Here is an 18,043-nt window from a genome sequence, read left to right on the forward strand (position 1 = left end):
TATACAAACAAATAGCTTATTCATATTTTTCCCAGTTGTCCAAGATATTCTTGATCTTTTCAGATTTAGTCAAGTCGTAAACATCTTGGAAGTATTCCTTGGTAAGTTCAAATGGCTTGGCAGTCAAGTTTGGAATATACTTACCAATCAAGTCTTGTGGTTTAATAGAAGTCTTTGGGATCTTCTTGCACAAGAATCTTTGGAATGGCTTAACACCAGACATCAAGTAGGAAGAGTGGAATGGAACAGAAATACCCTTCAATGGGATAACAGCAAAACCTCTTTCTAATTCAATTGGTTGTGGTTTAGCAAGAGATTTAGCAGCAACTTCATCAACAATCTCATACAAGTGTTCTCTAACTTTATCAAGAGACAATTGCTCTTGCAATTTGACAATATCAATCTTGTTGATTTTCAAGACATTCAAAACATTGGTCAAAGTATCCAAAGCTCTCAAGTCACCAGCAGCAACATACTGTTGATTTTCAACATTGTAATTAACAATTTCCAATAACCAAGTGGTCTTCTTGGCAACTTCATCAACAACAAAACGTAAAGCAGCATCGTTGAAAGTTGGACTAACTCTAGTTGGGTTGACGGCAACCATACCATAATTGGATCTACCAAATTCGTCTCTTGGAACAGCAACTTGCATGGTCATACCTCTGTAGAAAACAACATCAACTAAAGATTCAATTGGCATAACATTGGCCAAAGAAGTCAAAGCAGAATATTCACCAAGAGAGTGACCAGCAAACATGATATCACTTGGAATCAAACCCTTGGATTTAATATCATCATAAGCTGCTTTTTCCATCAAAGTCAAAGCAGGTTGGGTGAATTGAGTAGCAGACAACAAACCTGTGTCGGAGACAAAGGTGTAGGAGGTGGTGTTTTCATCAATGTCTTTGAAAATCTTTTCGGATTTCAAAGCACCATCTTCACCAATGGTTTCAAACATCATACCAATATAGTTGTCTCTAATAGCTCTACCTTTAGCACCACCAAAGTGAATGGTCAACTCCTTAGGATTGTTTTGAACAATATCCAAAATGGAGAAACCATAGTTGTTGATGAAATGTTGATCAGCAGTATCCCAAACATTACGGGCAACTTCAGAAGAATTGTACAAGTCCATACCCATACCTTGTTCTTGAGACCCTTGACCAGTAAAGACATAAGTGGTGGTTGGTTGTTCAATTTCAGCTTCAGCAAGCAAAACTGGGGTTTCAGTTTCAGCATTAACAGTCTTGACCTTGATGATCTTACGACCGTTAATCATACCAACGTGTTCCATAGTAGTTTGCAAAGTATCATTTGGCAAAACCATACCAACGAAATCACATTTGAAAGCTCTAACTCTTGAAGCAACATTGTTGGCAGCCCATTCTTCAACCAAAGCTCTGATAGCAGCAGATGAGTACATACCGTGAGTGATGGTACCTGGCAATTTAGCATAAGCAGCAAAAACTCTGGAAACATGAATTGGGTTGTAATCACCAGAAACAATGGCATATGGTTCATTAGTACCTGGAGCTTTGGTAGTCAATTCTTCACCAGATGACAATGGAATAACATTTTCAAAAGTGACAGCTTCTTCAATGGTCTTACCGTTTCTTGCCAAATAGTCAGTGACTGGGTTACCATAAGAGGTACCAGCCTCGTAGTCAACAGAACCAACTTGGATAACTTCTTTAGTAGACAACTCCAAGAAAACTTGACCGGTAGTTCTAATGGAAGAGTAAACATTGGCAGACTTGAATTTATAGGTGGATTCACATCTGAAAGTCAAAGCGTCAAATTCAACATCTTTTTCCAAATGGAACCATTCTTTGGATCTCAAGACAGCCAAATCCTTTGGTGATTTGAAAGAAACTTGAACTGGGGTTTCAGTAACCTTTTGGAAGGTGTTGCAGTAATCTTCGTATTCACCACGGTACAAGAATTGGGAAGTAACTTCCATGACTGGTTGACCTTCACGGAAAATAGTACCAACAACTTCGACCAATTTACCACTTGGTTGGTTCAAAACAGCTTTGATATCAGCCTTGGTAGAGACAACATCATCCTTTTGCAATGGAGCAGCACCAGGGACCATCTTGTAACCATTGGACAAATGAACCAATTTCAACAAATCACCATCAACAGTCTTTGGGAAAATGGATTTGATGATTGCTTTCCAACCAACAACAATGGCGAAATCCATTGGAGCCAAGGTAACCTTACCTGGTCTGTTAACAAAAGCATCACATTTGTTACCAATAGCATGGGTAAATTCACTGATATCTTGACTAGAAATAGTAATTTCATCACCCAAAATTTGTTCTTCAACATTAATGTCATTGTTGTATGGAACAGAAGAACCGAACCACAATTTCCAGTAGAATTCCTTGATTCTGTCATTTCTGTCTTCCATGATTTCCAAGACTGGAGCAAAACCATCAGCAGGATCATACTTGTACAAGAATGGCAAAGCAACTGGTTTACCATCAGCAGTTCTGTGTTCAATTAAAGACAATTGAATGGTGTTTGGTTTAATCAATTCAATTTCAACAACTGGAACTAACTCTCCCTTGACTTTTTCAAAAGCAGTCAATTTGCTGGTAGCCTTGTCAATAGAAACACTAGATCTAGCAACAGGAGCTAAGATGTCATGCAATGGGTTAGCAACATGTTTGGAACCTTGAACAATTCTCTTGGTGGAGATGAAAGCATGCAACCAGTTCAATTCAGTACCGGCCAACAAATCTAACCAATCTTGTTTAGCTGGCAATTTAGAGCCAATTTCATAAACGGTTTCCTTTCTGGTAGCGTTAATTTGAACATTGTCGACAGAGACTTTGTCAGTCTTGTAGCCACCAAAGTATTCAACAACTGGAATCTTAGATTCATCACCAGCATACTCATCCTTGACCAATCTAGCAATGTGACCTTCGTGGATAGAATCCAAAATTTCACCAATTGGTTCATCAACCTTCTTGGTGAATTGGGAAGCGACTGGACCGTGCAAGATACAAGTTCTTTGAACATCTTCATCAACAACACTTTCCAAATCTTCAGATTGCCAAAGGGAATCTTTCTTGAAGAAAAATTCAAATCTTTCATCCAAGACTGGAACAAATGGAACTGGTTTTTGAGCAGGTCTGGCAGCCAACAACAAAAAGTGATCGGCATCTTCTTCAGAAATCAATTGATCCTTAGCTTGTGGGAATTTCTTGAAGAATTCGGCAGTGAATGTAACTGGTTCATTCAATTGGGCGAAATTTTGCAACATGGAAACAACACCGGAAGCGGAAGTGAATCTTTCTTCAACTCTTCTTAAGAAGTCACCATACAAGTTTCTCAAGGAAACGTCAATCCATCTTTGAGATTTCTTAACATACATCAATTCAACCAATCTGTTGGCAATTTCTTCGTAGGTCATTTCTTGTAAGTCACAGACACCACTAGCATTCTTACCAAACCATGGTTTTTGGAAATCACTGTTCAATCTCTTGATAATGTAATCTCTCTTCTTCTTGATAGCTTCCAAAGCTTTGGCTTTTGGAAGGTTGAAAATAGTGTCATCCAACTCTTTCCAGAACATAACACCTCTGGTAGCAATCTTGTGGATTGGTTCACCCATTTCAGATCTAACAGTGATGATACCACCAGTTGGTTTCTTGTAAGTTTGTTCCCATTTTTCATCTGGAACACCTGGACAAGAAGCAATCAATTTCTTAGCTTCCAAGGAGGTGTGTGCTTCCTTAGCGGTCATAACTCTTGAACCGAACAAAACACCATCGTATGGCATTGGTGGGTAGTTGAATTTCTTGGACCAAGAACCAGTCAAGTATGGGTAGGTGTCTTCATCAGAACCAAAACCAGAACCAGCAACCAAGACAATGTTTGAACATCTTCTAATCTTGGAGTACATTTGAAGAATTGGTTGGTGGAAATCTTCAAAAGAATGGTGACCACCACCTCTACCACCAGTCCATTGCAAGACAATTGGGAATTTTGGATGAGCTTTGGCAATGGTAATAACTTGACTAATGGCATCAATAGAACCTGGTTTCAAACCCAAGTGAGTAAGACCCAATTCTTCAATGTATTCAGTGGCAACTTCCAAGGAAGGAACACCAGCACCAATGGTCAAAGATTGAATTGGGTAACCTTTTTCTCTCAATTCCTTGATCAATGGAATACCCCATTGCAACATGAATGGGTTAACGTAGATCAAGTTGATACCCAAACCGTAACCTGGTTTAATGTTGGCAACAATTTGATCAATAGCTTTGGTCATGATACTACCAGCAAAGTAACCACCACCGGCTAATTCAATGTGGTAACCAGCATTCAAAGAGGCAGCAATGATGTCTGGGTTGACAGTAGTTGGGGTCATACCTGGAACCATCAATGGAGCTCTACCCAACAATTGGGAAAACTTAGTGTTAACATAGATTTTACCTTGAGAGGTCTTGACCAAAGTTGGCTTGTATTCTTCCAACCAATCGGAAGCCCATTTGATGGATTTATCAGAGGAGGTATGGAAGATTTCGTGCTTGAAACCATACTCATCATCAATTGGGTTGGAATCAAGAGCACCAGCAACAATAATTCTAGCACCAGTACCTTCCTTGTTTCTGTGGGTCAAAACACCCAAACCAGAAACACCACCTGGACCGAAATCTAAGATATGGGTAGCCTTGTGGTTGGTGGCGGTTTCCCAGTGAACTGGCAATTCAGTGATCAATTTAACAACTCTTTCAATGACTGGTTCTTTGCTGTCTTGGAAGTTGGAACCATCAAAGGTGTCATAAACTGGAATCTTCAATTTTTGGAAGGACAATCTGTGTTCCTTAGCATCATCCAAAATGAATTCAGTGGCATCAGCTAATAAATGGGAGTGGAATGGAGCAAAAATTGGCAAGAATCTGTTGGAACATTTCAATTTACGTTCACTAAATGGGACACGGGATTGATCTAAACCCATTGGAGCCTTTTGGTTTCTCAAGTTCAAGTTGAAACCGTAAAGGGATTCTGGAGGACCAGAAAGAACCAAGTTTCTAGCACCATTGACCAAACTGATGGCAATGTGTTTTTCCTTTGGCAAGTGGGAATTGGTTTGTTCGATGAATTTTTCAACTTGAGTAATAGTCAAATCTCTGACAGACAACATTGGAGATGGTCTACCTTCACCGTGTTCTAAAGAGTCTTGCAACATAGTTGGTGGTAAAGTGGTTCTTGGGTAAGCCATCAAACATCTGGCACCAATGAAAAGTAACAAGGAAACAGCGGTAATGGAGTTTTGTTTGAATGAATCCCAGGAATCAGAGCTGGAAATAGCAGTAGCAGTAACCAAACCTTGAGAGTGACCAGTGGACCACTTCAAGGAGTCTCTGAATTCACCTGGTGTTAAGCCAAGCACCTTACAGGTAATGGTGTAGTGACACAATTGAATGATACAGATGACAGGACAACTTACTGGAACTGACAACAAGTAATCTTGATCTGGAGTGGTTTCTGGGTGTTTCAACCAGCCCAAGACATTCAAACCTTGGGTGAAAATCTTGTCAAAAGAAGGGTATAATTCATCCAACTTGTCAGCGATGGAAATAAGAAGGTCTTCAATCAAACCTTGATATAAAGTGTACAATTCACGCAATTCTTCAAAGTAATCATCAGTGTTACCTTGACCACCGAAAATAGCAGCTAATTTGGCGTCGTGTTTGCAATGGTACAACAAGTTTGATTCAACTTTGTCGATAGATTTGATTGCTTTGTAGTAGTTCTTGATGATATTTTCTTTGACTTTGGTAATGGTGGTTGGGTAAGCTTCATCATCTAATAATCTGACAGCAAAGGAGTGGATATTATCATGGTTATCCAAGAAACGTTGTTGGAAATCTTGCAAGGATAATTGTACGATTTGTGGGAATTGGACAGTGTTATCACTGATGAAACCAAGGAATTTACCATATAATTCAGCAGGACTGGAAGGTTCATCGTCACCAGCGAAACCTTCAGTTGGTTCAGGTAAAGTCTTTATGAATTCATCTTTTAATTGTGAATAGTTAAAAAATAATTCGTTTGGAACTAATAAAGTGTGTTCGATAGCACCGTGAGTTAATTGAAAAGGTCTATGAGTAGACATGATTAGTTATTATTGTCTGTTTTATAAAGATATAATTATATGGAATATGGACAGTAGTCGCTAAAATTTGAATTTAAAATAAGAAAAATTTTCGGATGAAAAATTTGTATAGGGTTGAAAAATAGGAGATTTGAAATAATAAATAAGATTCTAACTTTGAGGGATCAGCGGTAGAAGAAAGGAAATACTTATCTAATGGGGAGTTGTTTGAAAGGTGCTCTAGTTTATTTCAAATAACAGGAAACAAATAAAAGAAAGAAAAGAATTCAAAGAAAGAAATTTTTTTTATAAAAAAAAAAAGAACAAAAAAAATATTACAACAGATCTGGTGGAAGTGATGAAGGTTTATATATTGAAAAAAAAAGAATGGGTTACAGGTTGATAATGCAAAAAAAAAAAAAAAAAAAAAATTATTTTAATTGTTCCTGTACGTGTTGTGCGTGTTTTATAGAAATTTTGTTTTTTTTGTTGGCCATAATAATTAATGTTGGGGCATAAATTTTTGAAAAGGAGAAATCAAACACTCACTGCTGCTTAGTCTAGTACCGTTTTGTTCCTGAAACGGTAGCTTCGTAGTAGTAGAAGTAGTAAATGGATGCGTCCTACAATGCCATCCATCATGAGGGCTACACAGTTGATTCTAAACCAGTTAATTTAATTAAACGATCTTATAAGTTTTAAGATTTCCCGAGCGATATTGACGTTTAAGAGAAAGAAAGACAGAAACACATACAGAAAAATTCCATCTCCTATGCGATTCCTATACTTAACAAATATGCTGGTACGAAAAAAAAAAAAAAAAAAGTCAACTACTGAGGTTTGGAGATAAGATATCTTTCAAACGTTTTGAGTAATTGCTTCTAAATATTAGGAAATGCACTTGAAAGAAAAAGAAAGGTTGAGTTTAATATAAATTTCGCAACTGATGGGTGTTTCTTTTGTCAATTTAACAATTTAAATTTAAATTTGTATGTTCTCTGTTTTTTTTTTTGTTGGTGGAATCGTCGGACTTTCTACTCAGCTATTGTTTAATTTCAACCATTTTGTTTTTGTAACTCCTTGTGTATGTAGTTCGTGTACATGGCTCAATAATTTTTTTTTTTTTTTTTTCATTTGCAGAATCCCAACAGAATTTGAAAATGTTGGTTTTCACGGTTTCTTTTTTTTATTTTTTGTTTTTGCCTCATCCGTTTTTTTAGACACTTAACCACGACCCTTGTAGACCCACAGTAAACTAGCCAATCACAACACTTCTAAATCACACAACATCTACTAAAAATCTACACCAATGGTACAACCACATTGGTAGATATGTTTCATCTCACTTCTATTACTTGTAAGAACATATTCCTATCTATTAGAATATCTTTCTGGAGTTAATTATTTTTTTTGAGCAGGTAGCGAGTTAAATTTCATCCCGTTTTCTTCCTGTCTTTTTTCCTGCGCCCTACTTTTTTTTTTGAATTTGGTTTCTTTTTATTTCCTTCGAGCCACTCATGTGTATTCAATAGTTAACATGTCTTCTATTGTTCAAGTAAACAAACGTTAAATTTGAGGTTAATTATAGAAAATAAACAGTTGAGGATAAAAGGAACACATCAGGGGTTTAAGTAAAATGACTATTGTGATAAATTGTGCCGATAATGTATTACTCTATTTTATCTTTTTCCTCGAATTTTTGCAGCAAATCTTTAATAAAACATTGTAATATTGGATTGAGGAAAACTACTACAAAGCACGTGATCGAAATCATATGTATGATAATACATTGTTTCTATTTTCAGTTCGTACCAAGTTCAAAGAAATTATTAATACTAGTGCGACAATTTAATTCATAGTAAAGGAGATTAATTGTTCATAGTAAATGGACTCAAACTGTTCACACCAGCGGAAATAATACTTTCAAACTAGCTGCCCTTTTTTATTCATATCATATATCATACATTTTCAGTATGAACAAATAGAGGTCATGTAATATGAACATTTTTTGCGCACTAGTATCAAAAATATTGACCGCCTTAATATGAACTTTTCTTTGCAAATAGTGCGAATAATTTTGACTCACTGATCTGAAAATTATGCTCACGCTAGCGCGAAATAAAACTGCAACGACTGTAGATATATATACAATTGTAAAAAGAAAAAAAACTTGATATTAATATATACATAAACAAAACTTAATCAAGTATATAGTACAAAAAAAAAAAATCAGGAATTGCCATTGCATGACTTGTTGAGGTCATTTTGATGAGAAAGCTGTTTTCAATACAAAATTTGGAAAAATAATACACTTAATCTGAAATGGAATATAAGAATGAAATAAAAATAAAAAATTAAAATAAGAAAAATTAATCAAAAACACTTTCTATCATTAATGGAAAATCTCTTATTCTTCTTCTGAACTTTCTGAAGATGCATCATCTTCTGATGATTCTTCTTGATGTGTAATGCCCATAAATCCATTATCTTGTTGTGATTGACCATTTCCTTCAGCACCTTCATCAAACAATGCCAACTGGTTTCTTAAATGTGCCAATTCATCAAGATTATTATTACCAATAGACTTCTTCTTCTTACCAGCAGAATTCTTCAACGCTTTATCCCCAAACAAAAAGTCATACAATTTCAATACAGTACGGTCTTCCAATTGATCCATATCCAATTCCACTTCATCATCATTGTTGATTTGTACATCATCTTGAATAATTTTAATTAATGCATTCAACTTCTTATCTGACAAGTTTGGCACCATTTCGGAAACCTGTTTCTTCATCTCATATGTTACAACTGGTTGCGGTGGAGTCAATTTAGGTGGCTGTGGAGGAGGAGGAGCTTGCACACTATGACTATGATGATTATTGTGGTGATTATCTTTGGCTCCTTTAGCTTTGGATGATCTACGTTTACCCTTTTGTTGTCTCTTCTTCTTCTTGGCTGCTTGTTGTTCTTTCAACTTTTTCAAGTGCTCTTTTTTCAATTCATCCAACTCCTTTCTCATTCGTATAATTTGGTTTTCCAAGAATTGAATAGCGGGAACTTCTGAAAGCATAGCCTCACTAATTTCAACATCTGCCTCGTCTTCACTACTGTAGTTACCATCACTGACATCTGTGTTTTGTGGAGTTGGCTCTGGAACCGGCTTGTTAGCCCATTTCTTATCAAAAACGGCTTCCAATCTATGCCCCATCATGTTAACATCAGTACCCTCTGGATTGAACGCATAACAATTCTTAAACACCAATCTTACGTCTTTTTCAAACTGGTCACCATTTTCATATTCATTGTTGGTTAACTTTGTTTGGATTGTACCCAAATCCATTGGTTCCTTAACAATTTCACGATAGTTTGGAATATTCAAGGCCACCGTATCAACTGGTGCTAAAAATGGGAAATTGTAATTATAATGTTTCTTCGACATAAGCTCTTTGATGGTCTGGTTGCAAAATCTCAATTCCGCCGCAAATTTCTTATTCTTTGGTTTCGTGTGGTATTCTAGATCCTTGGCTTTTGGTGGAACAATCTTTCTCTTTGGTCTAGAAGCAGCAACTGAGTCAGATTCAGATGTGGATTTTCTTCTATTTGAAACTGGTGATGTGGCTGGGGCAGTTACAGTAGAAATGTTGACACCAACGGGTAATTCCTTAGGTGGTACTTTAACCATATGTTTTTCAAATTGAGCTTGAATATTCAGAGCCATCTTTGAAATACCTGCAGCTTCTCCATTGAATTTTTTACAGTTTTTAACCATGAGATTAAAATCATCAATAATCTGAGACACGTCTTCATATGCCTTCAAGTTTATTTTTCTTTCAATTGTGGAAAGATCCATTGGACGTGGAATATAATTGTAATAGAATGGAATATTCAATTTGACAGTATCAACAGGATGTAAGAATGGAACTGCTTCTCTATTTCTTTTAATAACCTTAATCACGTTGAGTACAAATTTAGATTGATGCGCTGGTATTGGATTAGCAGGCAAATTATTGACATCTGGTTCTTGAGGTGGTTTTGGAGCTGGTTCAGTGAAAACAGGAGGTGCTGGGGCTGGAATTTCTTCAACATCAGGTGCATCATCTTGATTTTCTCCAGATGACTGTGTCTTTGTTGACTCTTCCACCGGATTTGTCGATTCTTTATCCACTTCCATAGGATTCTCCTCTGGTTTGTCTTCTGGTTTGTCTTCTGGTTTGTCTTCTGGTTTGTCCTCTGGTTTGTCCTCTGGTTTATCCTCTGGTTTATCCTCTGGTTTGCCTTCTGGTTGATCTCCAGAAATCTCATCGGTTTTATCTTCACCTTCAGTCTTTTGTTTCTTTACTTCTGGTTCCTTAACCGTGTCTGTACCTTCTTGTTCGTTAGAGTTACCCTCAACATCTTCATCGTCTAATTTTCTCTTTTCAGGGCTTGGAGATGGATTAGGAGGCAGAAGTGGTTCTTGAGTATTATTACTATTCGTATTACTATTATTATTCGTTTCCTGAGTAAGTTTATCGTGTTCGCTTTCGTTCATCTTATTAACAAAACTTTCAGTTGATGGGGTTTGCACGGGAGTATTTGTTTCAGGGAATACTTCAGACATTTATAAAGAATTACTTATGCTACTACCCTTAGAAGATAAATTTACTTAAATGATTGTGTATGAGCTAGGACAAGATGTCCAATAAAAAAAAATTAATAATATAAGGAGGGGAAAAAAGCAATGTGAAATAAAACTTCTTTAAATTCAATTAAAGAAGAAACTTGTGCAGAATTCGTGTTACCAATACGGGAGGGAGAAAAAAAAAAACAAAACTAAAAAAAAAAAAATAAAAAAAAAATTTCAACAAAAAAAAAAAAAATCCTGAAAAAAAATGTGCGAAATCTTCAACAGTATTTATAGTTTCAATCAAACAGCAAAAAAAAAAAAAAATTACTCGTCCAGTACACGACCCATATAATCATATTATTAAAGAAAGAGACAGAAGAAAAAAAAAACCACTCCTTGAATGCTAGTTTCTTCTTTTTGCTGTGATAGCCAGCCCACTACAATACAATCATCAAATATATGACAACAAACTGAGAATCCCTGTAGAAGAGATGTCTTTTTTTGTATTCATTCTATTTTCCGTTTGATGTAGTATTTGCAGTGCTTTGATAAAAGTACGTATAGGTTTTTTGTTTTAATTAAAAAGCTTTCGTGTTGTCCGTGGTTTCTAAGTTTTACTACATTCTCTAGGGTGGCAAGAAAGATTTTTTTTCTCACTCTCTTCTCTTTTTTTTAATCCGCGCGTGACTCAAAATAATTTGTTATGAATTGAAACGGAGCAAATAGGAACAATAGGGGAAAACGCGTTTGGCCAGCACATCCTTTTTTTTTCTTTCCTTTTTACTTCTGTACATAATAATAATAATTATAAAGATTAAACAACAAGAACAAAAAATATACAAGTAATACATAATGATCTATCCGTAAGACAGAGAAGAAAGAAACAGAACAAAAATGACTCAACCAATCTTACAAGTGAACAGCTAGTAAATCATTGGCTGAAAACCCTTTATTACAACTTGGACATCTTCTCAATCTAGCAGCCAATCTTTCTTGTGTACATTTAGAACAAAATACATGTCCACAAACCGTAATGGCCGTATCCTTCCAGTTTTTAGAACACACCGAACATTTAGCAATCGATCTTAATGCCTCAAGTTGTTGTTCATCTTCTTGCAATAATGAATTGGTGTTATTGGATTTGTATTTTTGCAAAATGTCTTCAGTAGACTTTAATTGTTTCTCCACTTTGGTCAATTCAATTTCTTGCTTCTTATTTACATCTTGCAAGCTGGTGAATTCTTTCAAGGTGGATTCCAATTTTTCATTAACTCTCTCAAGCTCTTGTTGCAATGTGTCATGGGCAATCGTCACTGATCTCAAATCTTCTTGTAGTTTGGAATTTTCCAGTAATGAATTTTCCTTGATTGTCTTGAAATCCACCAATTGATTGCCTAAAATTTCAATCTTGTTCAAATACTTTTTCTCCAATTCATTCAAGTTCTTGATCAATTCCTGTGATTTGTTGATTTGCGCTTTCAATAATTTATTCTCGTTACTCAATGAATCCTTGGATCTCATGGCAGCAAAATACTTCTGATCAGCTTTATTCTTTTCAATTGCCAACTTCTTTGTCAAGTTCTCTTGATCAATCGAACTATTCAATTTCTTCAATGTTATTTCTCGAGTCTGTTTAAACGCCAATTCCACTTCCTTGATTTCTTCATTCAACTGCCCAATCTTTTGAATCAATTCATCTTGTGATAACTCTTTAAGCTTATCTTCACTTGGAGATCCAACTATTGAATCGAGTTTTTCTTTTGTTAAATGTTCGATTCTCTTGGATAACTCTTCATTCAATTTAATCAACGATTCGTTTGTTTTTTCATCTTGTAACTGAGTTGATAATATAGCATTCTTGGCCAATAGGTCATCACGAGCTGTTCTAATTCTCACCAAATTGTTCTCACTTTCATGCAATTGTTGTTTCAATTTTTCATTCTCTTCAAGGATTTCACTCAGAATTAAATTCTTTAAATCATTCTGCTGCTTCTCCAATTCGTTCAATTTAGATGCATTACTTGAATTAAGTTTGGTGACACTACTGATCTGTTGTTGTAACGACTGGTTGTTTTTAACAACTTTCTTGTAAAAAATATTGTCCTGTAAATCAGACTCCTCCAAGTTATGCAACTTCTTTTCTAAATTGACTGATTGCTGAATTAATGACTGGTTGTCTTTGGTCAACTGTTCTACCTGTTCTGAGAGCAATTTGTTGGCTGACTTGAGCTGTTCAACCTCACTTTTAAGTCTATCTAGTTCCTCTGAATCCACTGGGGAAACACTATTTTCTTTATGGGACCCATTTGGCTGTGATACAGGTGCTTCTTCCTCTTCTTCAGAATTTTCAACTCTTCTTGATGCGTCTACTCTCTGTAAAGTCTTTGACACTGATCTATCTCTTTCTTTAATGAGTTCTTCAATTTTGGATTCCAATTGTTCAATCTTTTCAGAAAGCGAGGACTTTTCTATTTGGAACTGTTGGTTTTCTCGTGAAACAAGGGCAAATTCTCCAGCAATTTTTTCATACTTGGATTCATCAAAAACAACTTTATTAGACAATAAACCAGACAACTTGGTTCTTAAATTTTCTAGTTTTTCATCTACATTCTTCTCAAAGGCCACCAATAACTCAGCTGACTCTTGTTTGTCTATTTCACCGAAAAGACCAAGTATTTGTTCATACCACGCAGTCAAAACCGTTATAATATGTTTCAGTGTGTTTGATTCACGTTGTAATCTTATGACGTCCAGACGCAATGAAACAACTTGTTGTTTATATTGAATCATTTGTCTCCAAATAGCTTCTTTTTGGAAATAAACAACATCATCTTGAGTTAAAGGACCGGACGAACTCAACTCTTGCTTTGGTTTCTTAGCAGGTAGCAGGCTTGATGAATCTGGAAGAGTTCTTTTTCCACCGTTCATTTGGACTATAGCTAATGACGAAATAGGAGGAGTAAGAAGAAGAAAAAGAAGAAAAAAAAAAAAGAACAAAACGTAGGAAAAAAAAGCCATATAAAAAATTTTTTTTTCTTCTTAGGAATTTTCTGAGACGCACACGACCAATGATCGTGAAATTAACGAATACTACCAGCCATGTATTCATTCAAGGAGCAATGATGATTTAACGTCAGTGGTTTAATGATTCAAAGTTTAGTGTTCAATGGTTCATGACTTGGAAAATATACCTCATGAGTGAATGAGAAATCTAATAATTTAGATAAAAGCACAGAAGTTGGGTGGGAGTAAAACAAACTCACGGAAACATGCCACTAGAAAACCAAACAAACACTAATATTAATCCAACATGTAGTGACAAATAATATCAAATACCAGGAGCCCAACTGGTCAAATAACCAACAAGTATGGACCTTTTATTTCATAGTTTCATTAGACGGGGTAGGTTTTCTTTTAATTTTTTTTTTTTGTTCTTTCGTTGGACTTGCCTTAATAAGAGGCGCGGGAGTGGAAGCAACGAAAAAAAAAACACGAATATGGGTCCCCCCTTTTTCCTGTTTGGTATAACATCCAACAATGAAGTTGTTGTGGACATTTATTTTAATAATCGCTACTGCAGAAGCAGTAAAAGATTATTTGTTCAAAACATGTGCTCAATCTGGGTTTTGCCATAGAAATAGACATTATGCTAAAGCAGTTCTACTGGCTGAAAACTTTGAATCTCCTTACAGAATTGAATCAGTTACTGTGGATAATGGAATCGTCAATGGTGTGGCTATAAAAGAATTGACTCAATTGGGAAGAAATGTGAATTTACCATTTGAAATCACTATTGTGGAGGATAATTTTCGATTTAAATTGAATGAAGAAAGAGTTGGCGTTCAATTAAATCATATCAACCCAAATCGATATAATGAAACAGAGAAATGGTCATTTAAACCTAATGTTACTATTAACACTAATGTGGATATTTCTGAAAAACAAAATGAATTGAAGATTTCATATGGGAAACACGAAGTCATTATTCAATACAATCCAATTGTATTTGTTTTCAACTACAAAGGTAAAGAGCAATTGAGAATCAATGCCGACCAATTCCTCAATGTCGAGCATTATAGAACGCAACAGGAGAACGAGTTGCATATGTTGGCACAAGAATCATCATTTGATATGTTTTCTGATTCATTCCCAGATTCCAAAATGGACACCCTTCCCTTGGGTCCAGAGTCGGTTGCTGTTGATTTCAAGTTGATGGGATTCTCGCACATGTATGGTATACCAGAGCATTCTGATTCATTATTATTGAAAGATACCACTGACAAGGAGCCTTATCGGTTATTCAACGTTGATATTTTTGAGTACGAGATTGACTCCAGGCTCCCAATGTACGGATCCATTCCCTTGTTGGTTGCCATTAAACCAGAGGCATCTGTTGGTATATTCTGGGTTAATGCTGCCGATACATATATTGATATCAAACGAGACAAAGATTCTACCGTCCATTGGATTTCAGAAAATGGAGTATTGGATTTTATTGTCATAATTGAAGATACCCCAGTGGAAGTGACCCAGCAATTCGGAAGAGTCACTGGATTTGTCCAGTTGCCGCCATTATTCTCGTTGGGATACCATCAATGCAGATGGAATTATAATGATGAAAAAGATGTGTTGGATGTCCATGCCAAGTTTGATGAGCATCATATTCCATACGACACAATTTGGTTAGATATTGAGTACACAGATAGCAAGAAATATTTTACTTGGGATAAAGAAAAGTTCCCCGATCCAGCACGGATGTGTCGCATCTTGGACTACACCGCCAGACACTTGACAGTTATTATCGATCCCCACTTCAAAACGGAGTATAATGTTACCGAAGATATGGTAGCTAAGGATTTAGAAATGAAATCTTCCAAAGGTGAACCCTTTAAAGGTCATTGTTGGCCAGGAGAATCTGTCTGGTTGGATCCATTCAATCCGGAATCACAAGATTGGTGGACCCAAAGATACAAAGATTTCTTACCTAAGGATGCCAAGAATATCCATATTTGGAATGATATGAATGAGCCATCGGTGTTCAATGGTCCAGAAACCAGTTCCCCAAAAGATACAATTCATTTTGGTGGTTGGGAACATCGAAGCGTTCATAATATTTACGGATTGAATTTTCATGAACGTAGTTATAATGCTCTTATTGAAAGAACCCCTGAAGAACGTCCATTCGTCTTGACTAGATCACTTTTTGCTGGTTCTCAACGAACTGCTGCTTCATGGAGTGGTGATATTCAAGCTACATGGGAGCATTTGAAAGCAACAGTTCCGATGATGTTGAGTATGAATATTGTGGGAGCAGGTTTTACAGGAGCTGATGTTGGAGGGTTTTTCGGAGACCCACTGCCTGAATTGTTGCTTCGATGGTATCAGGTGGGGATTTGGTATCCATTTTTTAGGGGCCATGCTCATATTGATACTAAAAGACGTGAGCCGTGGTTAGTTGCCGATGTTGCCGAAGGTATTGCCGATGCTATCAGATTGAGATACAAGTTACTTCCTATTTGGTATACAGCATTCTACGAGGCATCACTGAATGGTATACCAATTGTAAGTCCAATTTTCTGGAGCGATGGGAAAGATATTACTACTTATGAAACTGAAGATCAATTTACAATTGGTGATTCTGGTTTACTAGTTAAACCACTTGCTTCAGATGATGGACTGAAATTACCGTCCTCAGAAGTGTATTATAACTTTACCGGTGGGGCTTTATCTGGTATCGTTAATGGGTTTGGACACGGTGTTGATGTCTTACTCAGAGGTGGTTCCATTGTACCAGTTTGGGGTCGTCAAAGGAGATCAACTTCTGGTTCTGTGAATGATCCTTATACCATATACATAGGGTTGAATGGAGATGGTATCGCTACCGGTAAGTTATACCGTGATGACACTGGTTTGATTAGTTTTAAAGTTGAGAATGACGTCCTTTCTGCCACTCCTAGTGTTCCAAAAATAGAAAAAATTGTGGTTATCAATTCATCTGGTCAAAAGATCCAAATCAAAAAGCCAAGGTTTGAGTCCCTGAAATTGGAATTCCATTTCCCAGAGAATGATATCGAACATGATGAGTTGTAGTTTTGAATAGTACATATGTGAACTTTGCAAATATCCACCAACATTTTGAAACTCTACATATTTGAAAAAAAATGTACTAGCAATTATTCAGGCGATTCATATACTTGTTTATTCTGTACTTCTTTACAACCTAGTCAGCATTCACACAATCTCCAAGCAAGTATTTTCTCATTCTGGTGGCCACTTTTATAAGTATTATCCAATTAAGTTTCAGACCACAAGTACATGTGATCGATCTTGGAATTAATTCCGATTCAGTTTTCGCAATACATGTCAAATGAAAACAGTGATCCTTATGAATACCTATGAGTGGATAGTTGCCCAAAAATTTCGTCAATTCTTGCCTCGTAGTTATACTTGGACTTTCTTCAAGAAAGTAATTTATTGTTTGATTACAAACTGTGCATTCTAACTTGTTATTCAAAATGATCTGCTTTTCCTCGTCAATATCAATCTCTTTCACCTCATGATCACAAAACTGATCAAAGTCTCGTAATTCCACTGGTACATGTCCGCTCTTATCATTCCACATTTCAAACGCCTTTTGGTCAAAAATGGCCACTTCTAGACCCATTCTGATGAAAGATGGGGATGATAACAATAACTTAACGTTGGTTAATTTTTTAGAAATCGACAAGCTCTTACCTACTTGTTCAGTGATATGACGAGTTTGATAGGAATGTTGTAAAGCATGTTCAAATTGCAAAGCTGAAACACGAGAGGGAAATCCATGAACTAAAACAATCATTTTCCAAGGCCTGCAACCGGGGCGCTTTGTTCTATATGCCCCGCCAACTTTTAAGTCGCCATTATGCTGTCGTAATCTTCGCCTTGGATCAGGTGTTGATCCGATATATGTGCTTCGAGGTTTTGGAATCGATTGTAGGATATAAACTCCATAGAACGAAGGGACCACATGGAGAGATGGCTTGTCATCTGTGGTTTGTGACATTGTTTCAAGTTGATATCTTTGACGAGATACTCCTGAAGAATAAAGGGCGCGAAGAAAAAAAAAATTTTTTTTTTTATATTTCCTTTGTTTCAGATTTTGAGCAACGGGCAGGATTTAAGTAACTCACGGGCCTAGGCAAGGGGTAAAAAAGAAAAAAAAAAATTCACTTCAGTTATATATGTTAAAAAAAAGGTACAAACTTGAAAGGTTGTAGTAGTGATCGCATATGTATGGCATCAATTGCCACGATAGTTTCAAATCAAATATTGGAAACATTTTG

General features: G+C 36.2%; 5 protein-coding genes across 5 annotated transcripts; 1 reads left to right on the forward strand and 4 right to left on the reverse strand. All coding sequences in view use genetic code 12, as the record gives it.

Annotated features, from left to right (window-relative positions):
• Window positions 1-16: 16 nt before the first annotated feature.
• Window positions 17-6,136, reverse strand: FAS1 (tetrafunctional fatty acid synthase subunit; the record flags this gene model as incomplete). Its single annotated transcript, XM_002550897.1, has 1 exon — window positions 17-6,136. The coding sequence occupies one exon, from the start codon at window positions 6,134-6,136 to the stop codon at window positions 17-19; it is 6,120 nt and encodes a 2,039-aa protein (XP_002550943.1).
• A 2,386-nt stretch (window positions 6,137-8,522) lies between these two features.
• On the reverse strand, window positions 8,523-10,715 carry BDF1 (chromatin-binding protein; the record flags this gene model as incomplete). Its single annotated transcript, XM_002550898.1, has 1 exon — window positions 8,523-10,715. The coding sequence occupies one exon, from the start codon at window positions 10,713-10,715 to the stop codon at window positions 8,523-8,525; it is 2,193 nt and encodes a 730-aa protein (XP_002550944.1).
• A 915-nt stretch (window positions 10,716-11,630) lies between these two features.
• BRE1 (E3 ubiquitin-protein ligase) lies at window positions 11,631-13,739 on the reverse strand (the record flags this gene model as incomplete). Its single annotated transcript, XM_002550899.1, has 1 exon — window positions 11,631-13,739. One exon carries the CDS (start codon window positions 13,737-13,739, stop codon window positions 11,631-11,633), a length of 2,109 nt encoding a protein of 702 aa, XP_002550945.1.
• Window positions 13,740-14,258: 519 nt separating this feature from the next.
• On the forward strand, window positions 14,259-16,811 carry ROT2 (glucan 1,3-alpha-glucosidase ROT2; the record flags this gene model as incomplete). Its single annotated transcript, XM_002550900.1, has 1 exon — window positions 14,259-16,811. One exon carries the CDS (start codon window positions 14,259-14,261, stop codon window positions 16,809-16,811), a length of 2,553 nt encoding a protein of 850 aa, XP_002550946.1.
• Window positions 16,812-16,941: 130 nt separating this feature from the next.
• Window positions 16,942-17,763, reverse strand: CTRG_05245 (endonuclease; the record flags this gene model as incomplete). Its single annotated transcript, XM_002550901.1, has 1 exon — window positions 16,942-17,763. One exon carries the CDS (start codon window positions 17,761-17,763, stop codon window positions 16,942-16,944), a length of 822 nt encoding a protein of 273 aa, XP_002550947.1.
• Between the last annotated feature and the right edge of the window lie 280 nt (window positions 17,764-18,043).

Source organism: Candida tropicalis (genome assembly GCF_000006335.3).
Source record: "Candida tropicalis MYA-3404 genomic scaffold supercont3.8, whole genome shotgun sequence".
Taxonomy (NCBI): Eukaryota; Fungi; Ascomycota; class Pichiomycetes; order Serinales; family Debaryomycetaceae; genus Candida; species Candida tropicalis.